General features: G+C 42.6%; 1 protein-coding gene across 6 annotated transcripts in view; it reads left to right on the forward strand.

Annotated features, from left to right (window-relative positions):
- Window positions 1-4,769: 4,769 nt before the first annotated feature.
- Window positions 4,770-26,338, forward strand: part of usp25 (ubiquitin specific peptidase 25) — a 29,543-nt gene continuing 7,974 nt past the window's right edge. For 2 of the 6 annotated variants that reach the window (XM_076102696.1, XM_076102698.1), the window contains exons 1-19: window positions 4,770-4,994; window positions 8,632-8,709; window positions 9,240-9,384; window positions 9,775-9,898; window positions 11,273-11,435; window positions 12,784-12,870; window positions 14,963-15,100; window positions 17,005-17,081; window positions 17,256-17,329; window positions 18,257-18,408; window positions 19,900-20,027; window positions 20,128-20,223; window positions 20,380-20,544; window positions 21,813-22,051; window positions 22,179-22,249; window positions 22,346-22,574; window positions 23,401-23,658; window positions 24,227-24,366; window positions 25,963-26,139. In XM_076102696.1, coding sequence (XP_075958811.1) covers window positions 4,953-4,994; window positions 8,632-8,709; window positions 9,240-9,384; window positions 9,775-9,898; window positions 11,273-11,435; window positions 12,784-12,870; window positions 14,963-15,100; window positions 17,005-17,081; window positions 17,256-17,329; window positions 18,257-18,408; window positions 19,900-20,027; window positions 20,128-20,223; window positions 20,380-20,544; window positions 21,813-22,051; window positions 22,179-22,249; window positions 22,346-22,574; window positions 23,401-23,658; window positions 24,227-24,366; window positions 25,963-26,139 — 2,583 coding nt within the window. In that variant the 5' untranslated portion in view covers window positions 4,770-4,952. Of the gene's footprint in view, window positions 4,995-8,631; window positions 8,710-9,239; window positions 9,385-9,774; window positions 9,899-11,272; window positions 11,436-12,783; window positions 12,871-13,165; window positions 13,234-14,962; window positions 15,101-17,004; window positions 17,082-17,255; window positions 17,330-18,256; window positions 18,409-19,899; window positions 20,028-20,127; window positions 20,224-20,379; window positions 20,545-21,812; window positions 22,052-22,178; window positions 22,250-22,345; window positions 22,575-23,400; window positions 23,659-24,226; window positions 24,367-25,962; window positions 26,140-26,338 lie in introns of those variants that run through there. The other 4 variants (XM_076102697.1, XM_076102699.1, XM_076102700.1 and 1 more) reach the window with 4 other exon arrangements.

A 26,338-nucleotide genomic window follows, 5' to 3' on the forward strand; every position in this document is an offset into this window, starting at 1 on the left:
AAAACCAGCTCACTTCTGCATTCACACTTGTTTTAAGAAAATAAGTAATAATTAAGACTTCCAGGACTCACTAATAAACACACATTACTTTGTTTGTCTTTTACAGTGTTTGCACGATGCAAAATGTTAATCTACAAAGAAACTCGGGTAATGTGTAGAGTGGAAAGAAGTACAATATTTTTGTCTGAAACAGAAAGTAATGTACAAGTACCACTTGATATTGTACTTGAGTACTCATTCAGCATTGCAGCCAAAAATGATCAGCTGGGGTGTTGTGGATTCTGTGGTGATCTGCATCTGAATCTGCATATTACTCCACATTTCCATATTAAACCATATGTCAACCTGAGGTTCCACAAGTTTGTGCTGTAGTTATAGCACCTCCTGCAGGCTAAATGCTACTTCTTGACTTGAAGGAGGTAAAGATGAAGAGCAGGAGGTAGCAGGTGGGCAACATTTCATTGGATGTATACTGAAGGGCACGAGGGTTTGTCCAGGTCTTTATCTGGCTCAAACTAAATATATGGAACAAACAACACAAAATAAAAGATTCCAGGGAAGATGAAGCATTTCGAAGGTCAATGACTTCAGTGAAGTGTTTCACATGTGAAATTGAAGGAAATCAACCTGATTCCAACCCTTAAGCACTTATTCATAGTTTGGGGAGGGAAATCATGGAACAGCTCACTGAGACCAGTTAGTACAGCACCATGTCCTCTCTTCTCTAGGTGCTGTCATGTTGCTGACATATCATGATGAATAGAGTACTGACAAGGTCTCAGTATCACCTGACAGCAGTGGCGGGCTGTGCATTTTATACCTGGGCCTTCACTGCTGTCCTGCAGCTGAAATACCACCTTATAACCTCATGATGACGCCACAGCTATACGGTTATTATTCGTTTTGTAGAAATATGCTAACGAGTTTTACAGGCATTAAACGTATAAGGAATATGTGTGTGTGTGCTCATTTGCAATAGTGTTGCATGTGTCATAGAGCAAAGGTTTGAATCTCCGGATGACGCACTCACGCGCTCCCCGTACAAAGATGAAGCTCTGGCACACAGGTGGTTAGTTTAAATTCGTAACTAGATGTGTTGTGAAACTGATAACTCCGTGGGATATTGTGTAGCAACCTGCAGGAACAGCATCTTCTCTGTCCTGAGAACTGGGGGTCTCCCACATACACAGGGGCCCCAACCCTGGCGTGTGTGTGTGTGTGAAGATAATGAGTCCCTGTGCAGGACAAGGTCAACTCCTCATGAGAATGAATAAAGAAACAGGGAAATGATAGGACGGGGCTCACAAAACACCGAGAGGAGAGATGGATATGCCGAGCCCTGACTTTGTGTCTGTTGCTAGGGATATTTAATCAATTATTGTGTTGTGTGAAACCATAGATCTATGTTTTTTATGCTTTGATGCTTGACTTATTAAATTGTTAATACTTATAGATCGTCTACCGTCTTCTGTTCATCGAATGTAATTCCAATCAAACGATCTGCGCGGGGTCCTTCTGTAGTCTTTTGGAGTCAGATTATACGGCGGGCTTTTAGCCCGAGGGTAAATCCCCAACAGTTTCTAGGGCTGTAACTATATACGTATTCGTACGAGGCTTACAAACCGAACAATACGTTTGAATAATACTAGTGCATTTGGAAAATGCAGAAGCTTAAAATTGTAGGAAATATAATGTTTTCTGCGCTCATGTAGGAGACAACGGTCTGTGTGACCTCTGAACCGGAACAAAAAAGTGTTCTGGGAGGCTATGCTAACTAGCTTAACGGGAAAACAACAGCAGCAACACGCATTCTGCTACACACTCAAGGGCACGGGCAACATGTCAAACTAAAGATCTGATTGGTTGAACACTATGACAATCAACAATATCGTCCCCGTTCACTTAAACTGCAAAGGGATTCACTTGTGAGTCTGCAGGCCTCTGGTCTCTCTTCTTACCTAGAGACACAGAGGTGAAATCTGATTGGATAAAAGCTCTACTTAAAAAAAGCTGCACTGGAAGCAGAGCAACTGAGGAAGACAGTAGCTGTGCAATGAGAAAATAAGATAATATTTTTATAAATTACAATACATGTAGTGTATTTAAGAAAAAATATTAAATGATAAAATGTAATGAAAGATGGGAAAGCGAATACAGGTTTGTGCTTCAAGGAGAAAAACGGGTCTGTCTTCTGTGTTATGATGCGTGTCGGTGATGAAGGATACAATTCACGTCGGCATTTTGACACCAAACACGGAGCTAAATTTAGCCTCCAAGAAAAACATCAAATTGTCCAAGAATTAAAAGGCAGACTGCAATCACAGCAGAATATATTTACAAAAGCTACAGCCCAGTGCTGCTAAAGGTATGTGAGCAGGTGAGCTCACATATCCGACCACATACAGACTTTTACAAATGTCAGTTTATGAAGAAACACCATCGCAGACCGAGTTCAGGAACTAGCAGCAATCTAACAACACAGCTAGCTAAGAGACGAGCAGGTACTTGTATTTTTCATTAGCTGTTGATGAAAGCACAGACAACACGGATGCAGCGCATCTATCAGTGTTTATAAGAGGCTGAAGGCAGACTTGACCATCAGTGAGGAGCTCTTGGATGTAGCTGCCATGCACGAGACGACGGCAGGGAGGGACATTAGTGATGCAGAGAGGTGACAAAAATAGCTTTGAACAAAGTTAATGTAATAACTTGTGTTTGATATTTGTCTTTGTTATTTTCTTTAAAAGTTTGATGTACAATATTTTTACACTTGAATAAACAATAATCAAATGCAGAGAGAGTTATTTACCAATATGTTAGGAGTAGTTACAGTTATACAGTCTTACAGTTACAACCGGCCCTTTGAGGGAAACATGATGCTGATGTGGCCCAGAGTGAAAATGAGTTTGACACCCCTGCTGTAGACATTGGCTGTTTTCTTTCAATATTGATCAAAGGACGAGGGTATCAACAAACCTCATGTTGCACTTAAACTTAACAGAATTGAGTATTCTTGAATGTTCTATTTTTATTTATTTATTTCATTTCAAATTGGAATTCTTCAATATTTTTGTTTTCATGTAAGACTATAGCCCAAAGTTCTTTGCTTTAAGTGTTCTTGAAGTTCTTTAATTAATAAATGGTTAGCAAAGTTATATTTGTCTCCTCCCCTTGCTGATCCGAACCGTGACTCAAGAACCGTGATCCGAACCGAACCGTGAGGTTTGTGATCCGTTGCACCCCTAGTTACCGGCAGCTTGCTGCTGCAATATAACGTTAAGTTACCGGTAAGGCAAGGCAAGGCAAGTTTATTTGTATAGCACATTTCAACAACAAGGTAATTCAAAGTGCTTCACATAAAACCATTAAAAGCATCAAAACATAAGGCAAAAGTAAAGGAGATTTAAAAACAATTAAGAACATTCATTGAAACAATAAAAACAGTCATTAAAACACTAAATAAAAACAGTGTAAGAAATGAAATACAGTAGTAAAATGCAGAAATGCAGGTTATCCCTATACACAGAATTATTCACACAATATCTATGTGTTCCAAACTTTGACTTGCGATAATTGATACTCAGTTAGGAAATCGCCGGAATTCGACTTTCAGGGCGCAAACAATGTATGGAATACACCCGAGTCACTGATCTGAGCACCCCTGTTAGTCTACACAGTGAGATACACTAGTCAAGTATTTTCCACCTCAATTCTTAGTTTCTGTTAGATCCAGTCATTCACAAGTACAGTTTATTTCATACAGTTTTATCACATCGCGGGACTCTAACCCGGCCTCCCTGAGGTCATATTTAGCATGGGACTCCAACCCGGTCTCGGGACTCTAACCCGGACAATTGGACGCGGGACTCTAACCCCGTCTTGACGCGGGACTCCAACCCCGTCTCGGGACTCTAACCCGGCCTCTCTGAGGTCTTTCAATGATGCTTACACTTTTTATCGGTTTACCAGGACTTTTCAGACATCGTAACGTAACATCACTAAATTTCGTGTTTTCAATCAGCAGTATTTGGAAATTGATTAATATATTAATTGAATGTGGTTCAATTAAAGGCAGCAGCAAACAGAAAAGTCTTCAATGTTGATTTAAAGGAGCTGAGGGTCTCAGCAGACCTGCAGCTTTCTGGGACTTTGTTCCAGATATGTGGAGCAGAAAAACTGAACGCTGCTTCTCCATGTTTAGTTCTGACTCTGGGAACAACTAGTGGGAACGGTAGTGGTGTAACGGATCACGGATCGATCCGGGATCGGTTCGGATCACACCTCACGGTTCGGCACACTTGTGAACCGCGGATTAATTGATTTTTTTTTTTTTACAGAATGAGAAATGATTAACAGGAATAACAAACAAAATATCAAAAACGCCTTAAGGATTTGGTGGATAAGAACAAACGATACTACCTGCAGTGCCTACACAACTAAGCACATGCTACCTGGTAAGGTAAATATTGTGCAACACAGCTTTCTTTTCTGTAGAATTCATATAGCAAGTTCAGTGTCCTTACAGAATATTAGGATTGTATCGACATGAGGTCTTTGGGACTTAGACATACAATTGATTGCATATGTTTGACTCCCATTTGTTCACAACATAATGCAAACCAAGGAAGGATGTGGTCAGTAATAAAATCACAAATAAGAGGCCCACTTTTATTTAGTCTTATTTTTTCTCTACGATTTCCAAAAAAACGTATCTGTGACGTAACGGCAGTTCAGGCAGACGTGAGTAGTCGATCCCAGAACTCGGGCAAAGCAGAGCAATGTTTTCATGCCTGCTGAAGACCTGCGCTAGTCACTCTGCCATGGCGCCCGTGATGTCGCTGATGAAGGAGTGGACATCCTAGCATCGTGTTTTAATTCGCTTTAGTGAGAGGTATTCTGTGCGTTTTGCTACTCCAGGTTTGAATTTAATTGAATTTATCTCTGAACCCGCCATGACCGTGGAGCAGAATGTCCTCCAGCAGCATTCTCAGAAGGTAAGCTTACTGAAGCTAACTTGGTGGCTAGCTAACGTTAGCCTAATTGTATAGCCGCATAGTTGTAGGGCTTAAAGTACCCGTAGAGTCGGCTAGTCTGCTTCTTAGTTAGTTAGGTATACATTGAATTGTTTTGTTTTTTGGTTACGGGCTGTTGCCGAGGAGCTGTTTCTAAATCTTAAGTAAATATATTTGAACTAGGCCTGACGTTAGCCTAGCGTAAAGCGTTGTCCAATATTATGTTGCTAGCCAACGGTAGCTAACGGCACTACGTAACGCTAGCTAGTGTGAAAGTAAAGTTAAACCATAGCCTTGTTTCTGTACGTTGGGTAACGTTGACGATTGGCAGCAGTTCATACGTATTAATGCGGAAAAATGCTTCCCTTTGTAACGTTAGCATCCTGGGCTAACTGTGTCGTCTGTAGAAATACACAAGGCCGAGTGTCAGTGACAGATTTAACGTAACGTTAGTGTCAGTGTCGTCAACTTAGTAGTAAGTAACGTTACGTGGTTTATTTTCACGGGGCACTTTGCTGAGAACAACGTTAACGTTGAGTTTTGGAGAATTGGATACGCCGTGTTTGTGTATGCAAATGTTTCCGAGGTTACTCATCCCATATCTGATATCTTTGTTTACAAAGCATGGCCAGCGGCGGAGGGAGGGACACAGCCTCGATGCTGGGCGGGGATTGAGTAACGTTAGCCAGATAGCAAGCCAAATGTGTGATGGTTCACAACTGAGGAGGCAGATTATTAGGTTACATTTGGTCATGGTCTTAGTTTACGAAAGTCCATTTGGGGTCGATTCCTTTGGCTTCTAGAATTCACACCATACCATGACTGATTTTGCTTCAATGTAAATTAGATTAGATGTTTCCTCTGCTAGTCCACATGTGAAGAAATAATACTTTTGCATAAGAGTAAGGTTATGTAATCGCAGTCATGTTTTACCACACTGTATGCAATTAAGTACATCTGTTCACTAATGGTGTTTAAGTGTGTAAAACCAAATCTGACATAGCTCACTTATGTTAAAAAAACCAAACACTTGAATATCTGATGGGTTGATGACAGTCAGAAGTTTGGAGCATGGGCAAAAATAAACACTGAACCATCTGTTGATGATTCAAAGTGTTACACAAACCCTATTATGCAGTCTGACCTTTTGGGGCTGAAATTAATCCATGGGTAACAACAATGACATGACAGGATTTATACAGTTTTGAGTAATTTTAGTACAAGTATGAATACAATGCCGTAACTTATTAGCTTTTAAGATTTGTTTTGACAATGCACGTGCACATGCAAGTGTTTTGCAGTTGTGCTCTATTATTAGATTGCTTCATGAGAGCATGGTGTGGTGCAGGTTTTTATGTGGTGGCCTGTAGATAGTGAAATATTTAAAGACCTCTTCTGCTTCTGTCTGTGCAACTTGTTTTTTGTTTGGAACTCCTGCACATGCAAATCGGCCGTGAGAACCCGATACTAACCTGCTGTAAAGCTCCACAAGTTGTTCCCTGTACCAGGGTATGCAGAGAATTATGTTATTCAACTTCCCCTCACACTTCACTGACCCTGCCATCCTTCTAGTCTCTGACAGTGACCAAATCACACGGTCATCTTCATGTTTACTTGTCTCCAGTGGTTGAACCATGCTCAGAGATTTTATAAGCACACCAGTTACAATGATGTGAATGTTTTGTAAGGAATCTATTTAGGATCTCAGACACTGTAAACACAGGCAGCCATCATAGTTACACTGACCTGCTGTGATTGGAGCCTTTGTTAAAAGCTGTGTTTTCTTCAGTTTTTTTGATAGTTTCTCTCCATTTTATTTTAGACAATGTATCTCCTAATAAATAGTGCTGATTGTCAAGCATTGTCTCCGGGATACTTGTTATTGTCTACTGTGACATGTCAGATAAGTCAGAGTCGTGCTTGCTCTATGAGGTTGCTAGAGAACACTGTCATAGTGTCATGTACCAATCTATCACTTTGACCTGACATGCTACATGAGTATTAAGCTAAGTTGGGTATACTTGTCTAATATGCCATGAGCATGGTCACAGACAAATTGTCCTCCCAAATTCAATTTTTGCCTACCTAACATGTAATTCAGTTTACACTCGTATGATTACTAGTATGATGTAATTATGCACAGGGGTTGTTGACTTATGTTGGAAACTAAAAATAAAAAAAGTGATATGAACGATATAACTTGCCTGCACCAGCTGGCATTTAATGTGTCATTTCCAAATAGCCGTGCTGTTATTTTGTGTCTCTGGTGGCAAGAAGATACATCTGACATCACTGTAAACAAAATGTTGTGTATGTGGCAATTTGATATCAGGCCATGTTCACCCGTAGGCTGCATAGAGAGCACCTTTTTCCCCAAGCTCTCGGGAAGAGTGCCGGGCTTTGAAGCACATTTTACACAGTGGACAAACGGAATTACAGTTTCCGGTCCGTCACGTGATGCCATTGGGCCCAAAAATACTTTTTCGCATACACATTCACAGACTGAAAGAGATGCCTGTAACTCCCCGGATATTAAAAAAACAAAACAACTAAACCAACTCCCCAGGACTTTAATTAAATCATTAAGTCCTAAAAGTTGAAGAATGCACCAGTAGCTGAATGAGCCCGAGAAAGAGGCTGGACCGAGGCCTAGGAGGCGGGGTTAAAGTAAAAGCTAGTGAGCTGGCTCTATGGGCCCCATAATGCAGAAGATCGATGGAAGATCTGAGTCATTTTTTACTCGGAAATCAAACTTTTCTTGCTTCCTGCGCCACTGAGCAACTTTGCTACGACGCTGTATCCAGTTCTCTTTCTACATCCATGCCTTCTCTCAGATCCGAGGCCTGTTGCCTTGAGAATTCAGTAGTGTTGGTGAATTGCGTTAGCTGATGTTTAATTAAGGAGCTGTCCAGATTTGTTCACCTTTATTATTTCACATGCAAGAGCACAGCACAAAACACATGTTGGATGAAAGCTTGTTTTATGTTGCTTTACAACACGTCATTTTCCCATGTGGGAATGGGTTCCGTTGCCTTTTGTGTAGTAGCAACTCCATAAAAAGTGTGTAAGAACGTCTGTGACGTAGACGGTCTGCGGCGTTGCCATGGGTGCGTGTAGTGCAGTGTGAAAACCACCTCCAGTATCAGGTCCCAAACCAAAGAAGACCCCTTTAAAGTGACACTCTTATCTGCTGCTTGCTGCACCTGTGAGAGCTTCAGTCAGTGCTCCTCTCACTCAAGACTCAGCCTAAGACTTGTACCTTGAACACAGACACTAAGTGCTCTCCTGCATTATTTATAGTGCATTCATTCAGGCCTCACATTGCAGGTTAAGTGTGTGTGTGGTGAGGCCATGCGGTCCAGCTGGGTTTGACATCAGTTGGTCATCAGACTTCAGTGGGCTCATTAATAGGGATGAGAATCGACAGGTCCGATTAGAGGCTCAGATTAGATCATTTATCTGTGCTTCAAGTTCATATAAGTCATGTTAAATTAGAATTTATAATATTGTGATTTGACATTAGGATTATTCTGTGATTTGTAGATACTGATGCCCTCTCTCCCATCATGCTCTGCTCTGAACTGCCTCGTATCTTCCTCTCTTCTTCTCCCTTCAATAGCACCAGCAGACTCTACTTAACCAGTTGAGGGAGGTCACGGGCACCACAGACGTTCAGCTGCTTCAGCAGGCGCTGCAGGTACACCATGAAGCATTACACATGTATACATATACACACTGTTCTCTTGCTGTTTGTCCTTCTGTATGCAGAGACAGTTTCTCTGTTTGCAAGCTGTTTTCAACATAACTCATCCAAACACACACACACAGACGCTCCGCTCTCACAGAAGCATCATCACATGTTCCTTGTAGGGCCGTTTCATGTAAGAGACAGGTGGGAAGCTTTTCTACCTCAAACACACATTTAACCCGTTCATATGAAACTGCTGGTCCATGTTAATCTCTGGTCGACACCGAGAGTTTACAAATTGTTCCACACACGTTGCTACTAATCCACAATTACACAGTTTTACATTAGATAAACACACTTTGTCAATCTTACTGCCTTCTTTTTAGATGAGCAGTTGTAATCCTCAACTCTTGGAAGCATAAGCTGTCGTAAACAGCAGCTGAAGTCGGGTTCAATTTCAAGTGGAGTGTTCCTGCTATTTCTTGTCCTGTGTTTATTCCCAGCTGACATGAGCCTCATCAAACACATTGTTACTGCAGGTGAGCAATGGAGACCTGGCCGAGGCTGTTGCGTTTCTGACGGAGAAGAACGCCAAGGTTCCTGAGCAAGATGAAACGACCTACTACCAGACGTCTCAGGTGGCCAGCGACAGATACATCAGCGTCGGCAGCCAGGCAGACACAAGTGAGCGGCTTACCTAAGCTTTAAGGCCCGGAAGTTCAAGAGACCTCACAGGGATGATTAAAAGAAGACAGAAACATGTCATTTTCAACTAGCTCTGAGTCATCGGCGTGTGGGCAGTATGTGGAAACAAACGGCGCCTCGGCCTCCCCCGTGCCGCCACTGCCCAGAGCCCCCGGCTCGTTTGCCGGCAGACTTTTGCTGGCAGATTGGGTGGAGGCAACATGGAGGGAAGCCAACACAGCGATGACAAAGCTGGCTGAAAATGAGTATCCCTTTAAAGAAAATGTGAAAAAACCTTTTTAGAACAACAAGGTTTGAACACTTCCAGAAACCATGTAAAATCCTGTTCATGCAAACAAATTCCAGCTTTGTGTGTTTTATTTCATGCAGATGTGATTGACCTGACTGGGGACGATAAGGATGACCTGCAGAGGGCCATCGCCCTCAGCCTAGAGGAGTCCAACCGGGCGTTCAGGGAGACGGGCATCACTGAGGAGGAGCAGGCCATCAGCAGGTGGGCTCAGCAGCATGACTGACTAATGACAAAACATCTGACCAAACTGTTTCAAAACAGTTTTACCAATCCTTAAATGAAAATGAGTAACACAGGACCCCTATAGTAATCAGGGATGTCCTGAGCCCATTGTGGAGGAGCATCCAAGCATGTTTTAATGGATCGTTCCGGGTAAAATAAAGCTGATCAAGATCCGATCCTTTCTTTACTGTACTCTTCTGTGTTTTGTCCACCTCAGCCTGCCAATGTTAATGGCAGCCGCACTCCACATTCGAGTGAAAATGACAGTTTGAATGTGAAAAATGATTTGTTAGCACCTTTGATCGATTGTGTGTCATCTGTACTCTGCCAGATCTGTTCTGAAGATTGTTTATGAGGTAAAACCACCTGATTTATCACATAATAGTTACATGTAACAACAGATCATTTCTGTCAAAGAGAGCTCTGTTCAAACAACCGTTCTTACTGTCTTGAAAGAAATGCAGTTTTGAGATTGAGTCTTGACTATTTTGTACATTCCCAGACAAGGTTTGAGGTTTCATGTCAAATAATGGAATGAATACTTGGAATCACCACTTAAACCTCATTTTTTCCCTTTCATTCACCGTCCAAGGCATTGCAAATGGTCACCTAACCTGTAATTCATGTGATTAGCTTATTATGTCCCGATAAGGGAGAATAAAAGCCTCCTGAATATAACATTTTAAATCGCAACCCTTAATATAAAAGTACAATGTGACCCGACCGAAGCACAATGCCAAGGAGCCACACTGGCAGTGTAATTAAACCCCGTTGACACAGACCCCTCTAATGTCTAACTGTCGCTTTGGAGAAACGCTTTTGTATTTAAATAGAAGGACTCAATCAGGAGGGGAGCATTGTGAACAGCCGTGGTGGAGGTCAGAGGTCAAGGTCACTGTGACCTCACAGAGGAAGACCTGGAGGGAATTTGTTTCAAATTTGGCATAAACGTCCACCTGGACTCAAGGATGAACTGATTGCAATTTGGAGGTCAAAGGTCACTGTGACCTTATAAACATGTTTTTGGCCATAACTCAAGAATTCATATGCTAATTGTGGCGATTTCACACAAATGTTTCATAGGATAAAATGATACAGGAATTACATTTTGGACAGACATGGATGTAAACTGCAGCATGAATGGTTGGTGTATTTTCTATTTGAAGATGAAAATAGCACGTTTTTGGAGATGCAGTGCAGGATAAACTGCAACAGGTGAACCACCGCTGAGTTCAGCTGGGCCTATTAAAGGTAGTGGTAGAAAGGTCTGGCAATGCTGAAATCATTTGGTAGAAACATAAGGTCCATTGCCTTGGACTGAATTTGTTTATGTTTTGACTTTTCTTTTTTTAGAGTTTTGGAGGCCAGCATAGCAGAGAACAAGGCAAGTCTGAAGCGGACCCACACCGAAGTGTGGAGCGACTCACCCAACCCGCATGACAGGAAGAGGATAGACACCTGCCCCGTGGGGCTGAAAAATGTTGGCAATACCTGCTGGTTCAGTGCTGTCATACAGGTGCGCACGCACACACACACACACACACACACACACACAGATCTGGTTACATATAAATGCATTCTGAACACACATTTGCAGATTCCTGTACACATTCATAAATCAGTCCAAGAGATTCTTGAACACATTGTGCACATGCAGATTGAGATGCAGATTGAGATTCAGCTACACAACTCTCCTCGCACATTTACAAATAGTTCTGCTACAATTATGGCCCCATAGGTCTTGACTTTTGCATTTCTTAGTGTGGTGCCATGTAACCGTAATGATCAACGCTGTAATATGGATAAGACGGTGTTCTGAATGTTTAGATGCTGGGAAGTGCTGGGACAGTTTTAGCCCAGCTGTCACAAAGACTCAGTGTCTTGTTTGCTGGTGGAGTCAGTGGTAAAATGTGACCTGAGCTGAAATATGCTAGATGAACACTGGATACACCATCACATGGTGTCATGTAAACCCCACCCTTGAACCTGATCCCACTGCACTTGGTGCCAGAACAGAAGTAAACAACTTTTTCTTTTTCAAATAAGATATCCAAATCTTGAAGACTTTTGTGTCTACTTTCATGTACCAAACGACAAACTAAACCATCATGACTCTAGTTTAAAGCAGGGAGAGTAAGTGGCTCTTCTTATACCGCTGCCCCAATGTGTGTAGTTTGTTACATGATACAAAATCACACCAAACTTGATATTCTGGCTTTTTATGCTGAGTTTGATTATGTAGAACTTTCAATAATACGTTTCCTTACTTTCCTACATCACCTTCGGCTGTTTTTCAGTACTTGCTGCAACAAGCACTGTGTGCATAGTATTCCAAGTAATACAGAAAGGTTACAGGTTGACGTCATATTTGTGTATGGTCCAACTTTAATTTCTGTTTTATGAACCACAGCTGGCAGAAGCATGAGACAAATTGACTTTCATGGGTTGGAATTGCTGGATGGGAAGTCTTGATGTAATTGAAGAGAGCGTAAGCTTTTCATTAAGAACTGTGTTTTCATTAGGGAAATGTAGAGGATAGACACAAAGTGATTGATAAACAGTATATTGCACATATAGCATGCATGTAAAGTGTACCAAGTAGTGTGAATGATTATACAAAGTTGAAACCTTATGGCAGGTATTGCAGCTTCTCGGCTTTACAGAGTGGAATACCACACTGTGTAAAAGGTCTTAAGTTATTATATGCCTGTTGGTGAGCGAGACCTCTCTATATTAAGACAACGCTGGAGTTTTCACCACAGTTAATCATGGTTTCTCTCTGACATGAAGCACTGTGTGTGGGCCAAGGCTGTCTTTATTATTGGATGTTATTAACATGTCTCTATTCCTCTTCAACCTTAAAGTCTCTGTTCAACCTGCTGGAGTTCCAGAGACTTGTGCTTAACTACTCACCGCCAGCCCGAGTGCACGACCTGCCTCGCAACCTAAAGGTAAGACCAGGAGGAGAAACCAAGAGTTAGATCACAATACCATATTAAATACATTCTTTGGACAACGACAAGATGTTTGCTCATATCACAAAGTCTGGCGCAGTACGATTTTTATTTTATTCAATTGATGCATGAGATTGACACGAGACGATTCATATGCCCATTTAACACAATCCGTTACATTTTTATCAACTCACAAAAAGCAACTCAAATATGATTTGACAATTTTATTACTGGGCTCATCCAGACATTTGAATGAAAAACAATCAATGCTTTTTAATAAAAATTGTACTAGGTGCAGTTGCTGGTCAATGCGGGTGAGCGGCTTGTCACTAAAAGGAGAATAGCTGGTCCACCTTAAAGGTCAGTCCACCTTAAGTGAGCCTGAGCTGAACTTCAGGGTCAAACCCTATTCACTTTAATCAGCAGCTAGCAAGCGAGGCACAAGAACTTGGGTCTTGAGGAGTTGTAGCATTTATTCACTGATAAATAAACTGTACACACACTGCACTGCTACGTTCACACGCACTCTTTCTCTAAACCAGCCAGCACACACTCGCAATCGTTACACTGTTGGCACCGCTCGCTAACTCCACTAGCTAACACCGCTAACACTGTTTGACTGTTTAGAAAGGAAGTGTGCTTTGACGGGAATGATGAAACCGACGTCCCATGGGAATTTCCAAATAAACGCTGATCTTAAAGGTGATGATTTCACTTTGCATCAATGGTATAGAATCGTTGATCATTGAATCGATGGAGAGCGATGGATCCTTACAGCCCGAGCCAGACCTCTACCGTTCTACCAGCAATTACAAAGTGAGAGGGTGGTGCTTTTAAATGCTTTTTGGTTCAATCGCCAGTGTGTGCCACATCGCTTCTGTTTCTATCCTTTCTAGTCTCTCACAGCTACCAGTGCTTCAGCTCTGGGGGCTTGACCCTCTTGGAGCGGTGAGCCAGCATTCAGCAGCTGTGGGAACATGCCCCAAGGTCATTGCAGCTTAGCGCTTCGCCCCCGATGGTTCACGTAACTCACTGCTAGCAAGCTTCAAGAATTCCCTCCCTTTGAGAAATGTTTGATGAAACCTCCATGTTCCTCCTCCAGAACAGAAATGAGCATGCAGAGTGAGTGTGTGACCTGAAGTTGTGCAAATCAGAGATGCTCAAATGTGTCCAGCCACAGTCCGACTAGTTCTCAGTAGGGAGAATATGGACAAACCAAAAAGATGCTGAGCGCTCAGCATAGGCTGTCGCTAATCTGGTCTAAGCCTCTGCTGTTGAAGTGTGTTTGTGGCAGTCCTCTCTTCATATAGTCCCTTTGGTCCTAACCACTGACCTTTTACTTCAGCAGTGTGACACTGCTAGTGCTTCCAATCTAATCTTCACATCAGCATCCCTGACTCACTAGCACGGAAAAACAAGTGTGATGTTATAATGCACCAAGTCACGTTACCTCCGTATCTCACCATCATGATGCCACTATGGTGACATTGCTACAGAGAAACTGTCATTTAAAACAACTTTTGTTGTTAAAAGTGACACATTTTCAAACAGGATATATGAAGAAACAAAACAATGGCTTACAGTTAATACAGCAGCCAATGGTGTACACATCATCATGTGAATGAGATTTGTATTATGCTCATGTAGTGTTGGGTTTGGTTCTGATCGGTCGTATTCATGAAGCTCTCACCCAAATCACTTATCGAACCTTTTATCAAAGCAAAGACCAGTGTCGGTAACGTTAGCAGGTTTCTCAGTTATATCCGGCACTATTGCTGCTCATCTCATATACTGTAGCTGCTACAGAAGCTCACCCCTCAGTCATGTGTACATGATGAAAATACATTATTAAAATGCTATAAAACATTGAAAATAAAATTGCTGTATATTTTATCCATAAAGGATCACTGAAAACACTACGAACTATTTGGTAAGTCAGGACAATGTTTTAAATCAACATTAACACCTCTATATAATAAGGCTGGTGATATTCCTTTGCAGGGGGATATTTTCAGTTTCACTCTGAGATGAGGAACGCTGACTTGACTATTTGATTCACTAAATCGCTGATTGTTTTCACTTTGACCAGGAACACAGGAACCTGCCCTTCATGCAGGAGCTGAGGAACCTCTTCTCCCTCATGGTGGGGTCCAAGAGGAAATATGTGGATCCGTCACGAGCTGTGGAAATCCTCAAAGACGCCTTCAAGTCCAGCGAGTCGCAGCAGGTAAGCTTCTTTCTGCCAAAACCTGCTCCATACGATAGAACTCACCCAGCACAGGCAGTGTTTATTGACGAGAACGCCATTACAGCAAGCAGGCTAGAGGTTAGAGGTTATCTTCTTGTTACTACATAATATATCCTACGGAGGTTGGAACAGTTAGTAATCACTATCTGCAGCTGACATTTAAGACTATTAGTGCATAGTAATTACACACCAATCTCTAATCTCCTTATTTGAAGTCAATTTTTGGAGAAATTTGTCTTTCTGCAACAGGATAGCTCCTGAAGTCAAACAATGATTAGAAATGTTTTAGTCAGATGCTGAACTTGGACCTCATTGCTGCTGTTGATACAGTTGATCACCAAGTTGTTTTAAATGGACCGAGGAAACTCATTGGCTACTTCAATTATTCATTCTCATTGGTATCCATTATGTTTTTCGGGTTGTTTGGGCAATTACGTTTTTGGCAGAAAATGAATGCTTAAGATTAATAGACTAGTCGATAAGATAATCAATAGATTGATTGATATAAAATGAGTTGTTAGTGGCAGCTCTACTGTCCTTTTCATTCTCATGGACATAATATCTCAGGGACGCCTGGAGGGAGTTTCTTCAGATTTGGCACAAACGTCCACCTGCACTGAAGGATGAACTGATTAGAGTTCTGTGGTCAAAGGTCACTGTGACCTCACAAAACATGGATTTGGCCCAAACCCAAGAATCCATATGCTACTATGACAATGTTGCACAAATGTCCAATGATGCGAGGCAGTAATTCTAGTTTGGTCTTATAATCAGCATGGCAGTCATCTGAGAAGCACTGGTTCTCACTAACCAGTGTGAAGAGGTGCTATGTACATACGGTGTGATTGGTTTTTATGATCAGCACTACATGCTAATAGGTGAAGTTATGTTGTCTCTCCCATTGACATATGAATCTCTCCTTATGCTACCACCTTTAGCCAGATAAGGATTCCATTCAGTACGTGCAAGTTGCTAATGTTAGCTGCTTTCTAGAGCACAGAGCATGGCTTTGAATGTACTTTGTTAAACATGCTGCAGCTTTACAGACCGACCTTTATGAAAGCCTTCTTATTCTTAAATTACTTTTAAGTTCTGTTTTTATTTGTTGTTCCATATTGTATGTTATTGGGTTTTAATTACCAGTTTAACCGTTTTAGTGATTTTGTTTTTGTCAAGAAGTGAATAATACTTCCTGATGACCAATTTGACAGACGCATCACAATGTGAATAATAAGTGTAGAAACATCTGCGTTGTGCACACACATAAATCCCCTTCACACACTTCTTGTGCCTTTTCATTTCAACCACAGACTTCACTGCTCAGTTTCTTCTTCGTTCTACAGACTCAGCTCTACTGGACCTGAGACACTTAACCTCACTCATCTATAACTAATAATCCTAAAACTCACCCCTCTGAGCTCTGCAAAAAATAATATTGACTAGGAATTAGCTGTTGGTGCATAAATCCTATAATGTGACTTACACATGTCAAATTCACAATCCCACTCTGTTCTTCTTACATAAGCATTAAGTCTCTGCGGAGATCAACTGGGGTCAGCCCTCTGCTCTCTGTACTCATCAGTCATGTCACTACTCTGTATTAGTCAGAGAGGCATTGACCTGAATTACCGGCTGGCATTGATGTCTATGAGATGATGGCCTCGTGGCATGCAGGTCCCCTTTGAAGTCCAGCAATCTGCCAACTCATCCACTGAGACGAGTCACCTCATAAGTGTACATCAGCAGATGACAGACATACCAATGATTTCACTGATTGGTCTGTCTTGCTCCTAGGTCCTGTAGTTTGACTCTGTGACATGCACGTCCCAAAGGCAGTCCTGTAATTGCTCACTTTGTATGTGTGTCTGTGCTCTCCTCAACAGCAGGATGTGAGCGAGTTCACCCACAAGCTGCTGGACTGGCTGGAGGACGCCTTCCAGATGAAGGCTGAGGAAGACAGGTAGCCACAAGTCTTTCCATCCAGAGGTCCCCGTTAAAAGAGTGGACATGCAGTAGACTTGTGCTCCTTTGTGTTATTGGGCAGCAAGTTTTAAAGCAGAGAATCCCATGTACATGGTTTACGTTTAACTGAATCACAACTGCCTCCTGTAAACATCTTTTTTTGTGCTTTCAGAGAGGGTGAGAAGCCAAAGAACCCCATGGTGGAGCTCTTCTATGGTCGCTTCCTTGCCGTGGGCGTCCTGGAAGGTGAGATGAGCTGTTCAATTCTGACAGTAAAGAGAGAAAGCGAGGAGGGGGGACCACAGAGACACGAAGCGTTAGCGTGGTCCGTCCTTGCCCCTAGTAATGAAAGGTCACCTTGTCTTAATGAGATGTGGTCCATGTAAAAGAGGAGAGCGGCTGCATTGATCGTGGAAGACCTTGATGGCTGATTGACATTGTGCTTATTATGCGTGACAATACTGGCCCAGAGCCACAAAACTGGGCCCGTGGACTCTGCTGCTCATGAAATGACCTTAACGCCTCATCTGCGTGTCCGCTAGCAACTCCTCTCTCCCTTTGTTTTGCTTCTCATCAGTAGTTGATGCAAAGAGGTCTGTGCAGCTGTTTAATGATGAGTGAGTGACTGCTGAACAAGTGAAAATCAGCCTAGATGCAAACAAGTGTGAAAGTTATTGCATTTACTTTCACGCTCATTGCCTTTCCAACTCTTCTATCACACCTGGTCTCTCTCTCTCTCTCTGTATTTCTCTCTCTGTATTTATCTTTCTCTCTCTCTCTCTCTCTCTCTCTCTTTCTCTCTCTGTATTTCTCTCTCTCTCTCTCTCTCTCTGTATTTCTCTCTTTCTTTCTCTTTCTCTCTCTCTCTCTCTCTCTCTCTGTATTTCTTTCTTTCTTTCTCTTTCTCTCTCTCTCTGTATTTCTCTCTGTATTTCTCTCTCTCTCTGTATTTCTCTCTTTCTTTCTCTTTCTCTCTCTCTCTCTCTCTCTCTCTGTATTTCTTTCTTTCTCTCTCTCTATGTATTTCTCTCTCTCTCTCTCTCTCTCTCTCTCTCTCTCTCTCTCTCTGTATTTCTCTCTTTCTTTCTCTCTCTCTCTGTATTTCTCTCTCTCTCTCTCTCTCTCTCTGTATTTCTCTCTCTCTCTCCCCCCCTTCCTTCTGTAATTCCACAGGTAAAAAGTTTGAGAACACAGAGATGTTCGGGCAGTACCCTCTGCAGGTGAATGGCTTCAAGGATCTCCATGAATGTCTGGAGGCTGCGATGATTGAGGGTGAGATTGAATCCCTGCACTCGGCAGAGAACTCTGCCAGGTCTGGACAAGAGGTCAGTGCCAAAGCAGTACGATTACAGTTATTTCCACTGAGATGAAATGAAAGTTATTTTGAGCTGAGGTGCACTAGCAGTATTTTAACAGCTGACAATCGGGTTAAATCATTTCGGATTGATGAAGTGGATCCTCTCCAAAGAGTTATTTTCCAGGTCCTTATCTCGCACCTGTGCTATTCTGGGTGTGACCTCCGGTTAGCTGTGGCCTTGCCTACACTGTCCCACAGCAGCTGGGAGCAGCTAATTACCAGGCCAGTGCACCCAGCCCTCTGGAAAAGCACCAGCCAGAGGGAGGGAGCAGGAGAGACACTCATCCACATCATTTTGGGATACAGGGTTTCCCACAGAAAAATGCTCAAAAAACACAACTTATGCTTGTCTTCTTGTTCTTTTTCTGCATAAAAAAACAAATAAATGGACATTGCAGCCATGCACTTAGAATAGAAGGAAATGTTACCAAATATATTTGATCAGATATTGCTTGAGATTCTGTTGTGAAGAAATTGAGGATTCACTTTAAATTCGACAAAATAGTCATGTTATTTTCAACACTTTGGTGTTCTGGATTCCTCATCTAAAGTGTTATTGTCCTATTTCAGTCACTGTGGGTGTATGTGTTCATGCCAGCTATATTTTGTAGTAAGGTACATGTACCACAAGATGGCAGTAGCTACATTTGAAGCACCATGTGAGAACCTACAAGTCACTTCATTTTCCTCTACACCTTCCTGCTCCTGTTTTACAAAAAGCCTTTTTAGAAAGTGAAATGTTTCTATCCACTGTAACAGGGCTTTTATTTTTGAAAAAGATACAGGAAGTGCTGAGCTTGTATGAACAGCATAATGCTGTAACAGAATGTACTTAATTAGATATAGAGGCCTGTCTGTAATATAACCCGCTCCACATTAAGCTAATGCAGTTAAAGATTGGTCCTGGTCACTGTTTGAGAATTCACAGTGATATAGTGATGTCTTTCAGTGATGCTTATAACCAACGAATAGCCTAATGGCACTTATGCAATCATGTTCGTTTAGGCTGCATATTTGATCAGAATCCCCTTTGTTGGCCAAGTATGTATGCACGTATAAGGAATTTGACTGTGTTGTTTTTTTGCATCTCTCTAAATGTACTTGCACAGAGATAGAATAAACAGCTTGGGACAATGACAACAAAGCCAAACTGTGAAAGTGGAAAAATAGGTGTATATATTCATATTATTATATGAATATATCAAAAGTGGCAATGACCAACAAAGAAATAAAATGTCTATGTACAAGTCAAGTGTTCTGCAAGTAGTAAACAATACAAATAGTGCAAAGAAATAAACACTCAATGGGTACACATTGAGTGGATGATTATGTACATACTTCAAGATACTATATACTGTATGTACAGTGTACAGGATTTATATTGACAGTGATAGATATGTTCATATTTAAAAGATATATATTTTAGTGAGTGACTGATCAACATCCTTTATTCCTCCAGCACTGGTTCACAGAACTCCCTCCTGTGTTGACCTTCGAACTGTCAAGATTTGAGTTTAACCAAACCCTGGGCCGACCGGAGAAGATCCACAACAAGCTGGAGTTCTCCTCTATGCTCTACATGGACAGGTAATAATAACAGTAGCGCTGGCGTTGATTGTAGAATCTGAAGCATTTGTCTCTTCTGTGACTGAGACTGAAGCCTCTGCTGTGGTCTTTGTGTCGTTAGGTACATGGACAGGAACAGGGAAATAACCAGGATCAAGAGGGAGGAGATCAGGAGGCTGAAAGAGCATCTGATGCTGCTTCAACAACGACTGGAGAGGTACTACTAGTTTACCAATAACCCAGTATTTAGCCACGGTCAACAAAGCTCTCCAGACAGCTGTGGAGACGTCTGCCTCTATGTCCTCTATTCTTATTTCTCTCTCTCTCTCCCTCTGCGTTCCTAACGCTCCCTCTTTCTCTCCTTTTCTTTCAGGTATCTGAGTTACGGCTCCGGCCCCAAGAGGTTCCCTCTGGCAGATGTCCTCCAGTACGCCATGGAGTTTGCCTCCAGTAAGCCGGTGTGCACCTCCCCAGTGGAAGACATTGACTCGACAGCGCCCCCTGGTGGTACAACAGGACAACAGCTGTCCCCACCGAGGCAAGTTTCATAACAAGATAGCATGCCCTTCCTGTTTTTTTAAGATTCAGCAAACACTCTCAACTGCACAAACTTGTCATGAATTGTTTGTTGAATTGATGAATCCTGCCAGTTCATCAGTAGGCGCAGGTTTGTGTCGACAAGATCATTTTTTACAAAGGGTTTATCCTTTCAACTTCCTTTCAACTTCATCTATAATTTCAACCTGAAATTATAGATTTATTTGGGTCTTTTGTGAATTGTAAACTCATTTGAAGTTGATATGGTGAAACAGATGTGTATTTATGCATACAGTAGTTACAGAGCAACATTCATTTGGGTTCATGTTTCTGACCACCGGATGAACGTATATCTGTTTTTATTTCTACCCTCTCTGGCTCTTAAGCTGCTAAATGCTGCACTCTGTTCACCGACTGGCCTCTAACTGTGTCTGTCTGCTGCTGAGCAGGAAGTCGACATCGCTTTTTAAAAACTCTTTTGCGGAACAGAGCTGCCTTCTGTGGCTAAAAACAACACAGAGCTGTGAGAGTGAACCAAAACAATAAACTTACCGGCAACGTAGCCAAACAGTGAGCTGAAACTCGCTATGAAGCTCTGTAAAGCACATGAGCTGCAGATTCACATAATAATCCTCTGTAGATTTATCACTGCACGTGGATTGTATTCTTGTAAATTACTCGTACATGCCACTTAAGAACCACTCTTTTCATCAGAGTGTTGTTTTTTCCAGTGTTGTTAGCATGTTAGCGGTGTTGCTCTAGTGATGGTGGTATTGGTAGGTTGGTCAGTCAACCAATCTCTTTGGTTCAGACTGACTCATTGATTATAAGATGGTGGCCATGAAAGTTTGTACAGACATTAATGACCTCCTCTTGCTGATCCCCTGACTTTTCAGTCAAATTTAAATTTCTCCAATACTTTGGTTTATGACCACATACCAGTACAACTGATGACATTCCCATCAGCCTCAGCTGTGACTTGCTAATTAGCAAATCTTGACATGCTAACGCTGTACACAAAGAGCTCCACCTGTTCATAGGAGTTCACTGGGGTCAAGTGTTTGTGCCAGTTGGGCCAAGCGTTGACGTTTGATTTTTAGCTAACCTCACTGGCACTACTTAAGATTGTTTCTGCTTTCACCCACTAGCCTGAATAGGACTGTTGTAGCATTATGTTAAGCTGCAAAAAAAACCTGGTATTGTAAAATTGGACCAGATCCTTTTTATGTATGTTTTACTTGATATCCTGTGTGTCTCTCGCCCCTGCAGCACAGCTGAGCTGGACCCCTTGCCTCCCGTAGAGAGCTCAGGCTCTGCCTCAGGTCCCACCACAGCTAACACTGCAGCCCAGCAGCAGAGAGTACCCATCCATAAGCCCTTTACCCAGTCCCGGCTACCCCCCGACCTCCCCATGCACCCTGCCCCGCGCCACATCACTGATGAAGAGCTGAAGGTGCTCGAGGGCTGCCTGCAACGCTGGAGGAGTGAAGTGGAACACGACACCCGTGGTAGGTCTACGGTACCTGCCTCCTATTCACAACCCTTTGTGCTAGGGTCCTGAAGCATGAATGACCTGTACCTCTGTAATGATGCAATCTATTACTAATAGATTGTATATGATTTTCTTCCCACCAGATCTGCAGGGCAGTATAAACAGAATCCACAGAACCATTGAGCTCATGTACTCTGACAAATCCATGATGCAGGTGAGCAGCTCTTGTTTGAAATACATATTTGAAATACAAAAAGCCAAATCAAGTTCTCCGCTTGTTAATCAACATTCCAAATCTCCTTTGCTCCAGGTTCCATACCGGCTTCATGCAGTGCTCGTCCATGAAGGCCAGGCAAATGCAGGCCACTACTGGGCTTACATCTACGACCCACATCAGCTCTGCTGGATGAAGTACAACGACATCTCTGTCACCAAGTCGTCCTGGGAGGAGCTGGTCCGTGACTCGTTCGGAGGCTACCGCAACGCCAGTGCCTACTGTCTCATGTACATCAATGACAAGAAGCCCTTCCTCATAGAAGGTAAACCTGGACAAGGGATGCTTTTACTGACCGATAGCCGAACCTCGTTAACCGACAAAATTCCTGCTTACATACAGGGGGGCTGCGGTTGAAGTGCCTAACAGGGAGCTGCAATGATAATCGATGCACAAAGAGGTTGAATCCACCATTTATAGCCAGTCGCAGTGTATGCACCAAACGGGCACGATGCTGCGTGCATTGTCATGGGCACACAGCGGCAGTTAGTAAAGCTGCGAGGTTGTCAGCTGTGTTTCTGCCCGGTATATACTCAGTCAGGGTTTCTCTCAGTGAAAAAGTATACATTTTCTTTACTGTTTAGCTGTTAGCATTTATCGTTCCAAATTCATATTGTTGGTTAATGATAAAACGATGATTTATTAACATCCCTAGCATGGACCAAGGCTTAGCAAGTGGTAGGGTTTATATGTGTCTCTGATCAGTTATCTTTCTCAAAAACACGGCCAAAAGATAACATCTGCTCCTAGTTTGTCTCGTGAAGGACTGATTCAGCCATGGGAGACATGTTTACTGTGGAGCTGGCTCCACTGCGACTTTGTATTGCCATCTCTCCTGCAGACGGTTTGTAGTGGTTTGTCCAGCTCAGACCTGCTGCTGTTGAGAGTGAAAATGAGAAATCACGTTCTTGTCAAAAGCTTCAGTTTGAGTCTGAGCACCAATGTTTTTTTGTTTCCTGGTGTTCTAATTGAAATATATAGTTATTTCTGTTGGAAAATATATATATAAATAACATTGCAGCAAGTAACGGTCATGTTTTTGAGCAGACCACATCACGATCATCGTCTCTCTCTCGGTGTTGTCTCTGCAGAGGAGTTTGATAAAGAAACGGGACAGATACTCAGCGGCATGGACAAACTACCTCCAGACCTGAAGCAGTATGCGAGGAAGGACAACGAGCTGTTCGACAAGGAGGTCGAGGAGTGGGACGTCCTGCAAGTCCGCAAGGCCCAGCAGGAGAAGCTGGCCCTGGCCGCAGCAGCAGCCGCCTCAGCAGCATCCAGCATCTCCACCTCTTCCTCTTCCCCTCAGCCAATGAGTATTGAGTCCAGCCCTCCAGACAACACAGGTCAGGGTCATGACACATAGACTACAGAGTACAATGATTAAGTGAGGAGGATGAATACAGAAAAACTCTTGTTCCCTAAAGAGTTTTAAAATGTTATGGAAATGACCTTGAAATATCGGCTTGCAGCCTTACAACTCCCTGTGTGTGTTTATTCTTGTATACAATATACACAGTATATCACAGGGAAGGTCTTGGCTTAAATAGCCGGCTGTAAGAAAGTGCTCTTTGACGTTTATGATGCAGCCCACGGCACTTAAATGTATTTCTATTGAATGATGGTGGACACATGGTATGATGATTGGGTGCATTAGGCAGTGAAAGGTTTTTGTTCTTGGATTGTAATTCAAGCAAGCGTGTTGGAACCCAATTGATACTTTTAACGTGGACCTAAACTACATTTGACTCTAGGCACCTGTCCAAAATACGAGCTTCCCACATGTAATCCTGTAAACGCGATGGATCATTTCCAGATGAATGTAGACCTCGTGCACTTCCTGAGAAAAGAAAACTTCAGTGAAGAACTGTGCATTTTTTTGTTTCTCTCATGGTGCCATCTGCCCTCCCACAGTACCCCAGCAGGAGCCCGAGTACATGGAGCAGCCATCACCCACGAATGACTCCAAACACCTGCAGGAGGACACGGAGAGGGCCATCTCCAGGGCTGCTGCTGAGCATGAGGAGAGGAGCCCCGAGGCGCTGTTAAACGCTGTATGTAAAACACACAGAACACACTACGTCTGTCTTTCTGACATGTCAGTTTGTTAATACCGATCAACAAACTGAAGTGTATCCACCTGTGTTTTTATGTCATTTGGAGAAATTTGAAAAAGGTTTCTATTTCATTAATTAAATGTGATGTCACATTTGGCTCCTAAAATGTAACATCCAAGTGTCAATACAAGAGCGTTTTAAAGCTGCTGTAATCAATAGTTTTATTAGAGATGCAGCCGATTGAAACCGGCCACGACCTCATCTCGTATTTCATTTTTTTCCGGTCACATGTGCAGCATGATAGTCAACACTGACAGTAAAGTTACAGCCACACACACACACACATGTTGTCGGTGTGACAGACATGAAGACGTAATATTTTTCAATTTGTCACAACTGCAAGTCCAAAATAAGCCGTGGAGGAGCAACGTTAAACACACTTTGAACAACTAACCTAATCAGACACTTGTTGTATTGTGATTCATTCCCGTCATGCAGCTCAGAGTAATCGGCTGAAGTTGTTGGAGGTTGCACTGACTTGCATTGTGATGCGTTCGAGCTTGACTCTACTCGGTAAAACTGAAAATTAGGCAAATAAATGATAACATTATCATGATGTGTTCAAATGTATTCTTGTAAAAAGGAGTTTTTGGTGAGAAACTTGAATGAATCCAGTTGTTTGCAGCAGATGTTTTCACAGCAATATATAAAAGATAGAAGAAAGGGAATTATGAGCTGTTTAACTTCCTAACACCAGCTCTAAGACATCATTAATACGCATATATTTAAATAAGAATACAATCATTTATTTCCGAGTCATTTGAACTATGTGTTATGAAAATGACCTCTATAGACTCTCGGCTCCGTACGGCTTCATAGAGACTTTTAGCTTCTTGTTTTGGTTTTCTGACCTGCGTCACTGTTTTTGTTCACTGCTCTCATAGTGTTACCGAGGGCAGCTGTTTAATTTTCTGCAAAAAAGCTCTCAAAGCCCACCGTTTACTACCTGCTCAGCAGCCGGACAAAGTTAGCGACTAGCTGGTGAACATAGTGGAGCCTTTAGTGGAGCCATATTCTCCTCCTGGAGCTGGTGGAGGCCGGACCACAGCTAAAAACAGAGAGAATAGTGTGCGTACGTTCACCAGCTCGTCAGAAACACAACTCCAAATGAATGATGTGTAAACTGCTTGCTAACAAGTTGAGAGGTTACAGTATGTCAGTATTGTGTTGTGTTCAGCTCGTTTCGTTAATGCAGGTTAAAATCATTTTTCAAAAACAGAACAGTTTCTTTGCTGAGCCGCTGTGAGGGAAAGTAGCATAAAGATGAAACTTCTTACTAAAAATACAAAAAAACATTTTTATCTTCAGCCGAACTCTAGAAGGCATTTTGGCACAGAAGGAGAGCTGTGTAGTTTCAACAGTTGTGTCCAGTGAGTCTGATCGTGGATTTAAAGGGAATTGATCTGTCAAGCCCACTTCATTTGATGAGCTCCACTTCTCTAATAATCTGTTTTTCCTCCTTTACGTGCAATGTTCCCTGCCTCTCCATCAGTCCTCTGTCCTTCTTGTTTCATCTGTCCATTCTCTCTACAGTCTCCCCCCCCTCCCTCCTCCTCTCAGCCTGAAGTCCAGGTGTGCACCCCCTCCGCCCCCCCTCCTCCTGACCTGGTCACGGAGGGCGAGGCCCCTGGCCAGCGCACGGTCGAGGTGGCCATTCCCAACGTGGGGACCTTTCTCATTGAGTCAGAAGAGGGGGGGTACGATGATGAGGTAGCCCTCGCCCAGACACACCCTCCTCTCCCGTTTTTGTGCTGACTGTGCTTGTTTGACATATGGTGTGAGGGCATCGTTGCCCGCTCACACGGCTCTGCAGAAGGTTTTTCACACCTGAGACAATCTGACCCAGGATCGGCATGAGGAGGGAAATGCTGCGCAATGAGACAGACCTCTTTTGTTGGCCTTCCTGCGT

This window comes from Anarhichas minor, unplaced genomic scaffold (genome assembly GCF_050575085.1).
Source record: "Anarhichas minor isolate MPS153535 unplaced genomic scaffold, ASM5057508v1 ptg000027l, whole genome shotgun sequence".
Classification (NCBI taxonomy): Eukaryota; Metazoa; Chordata; class Actinopteri; order Perciformes; family Anarhichadidae; genus Anarhichas; species Anarhichas minor.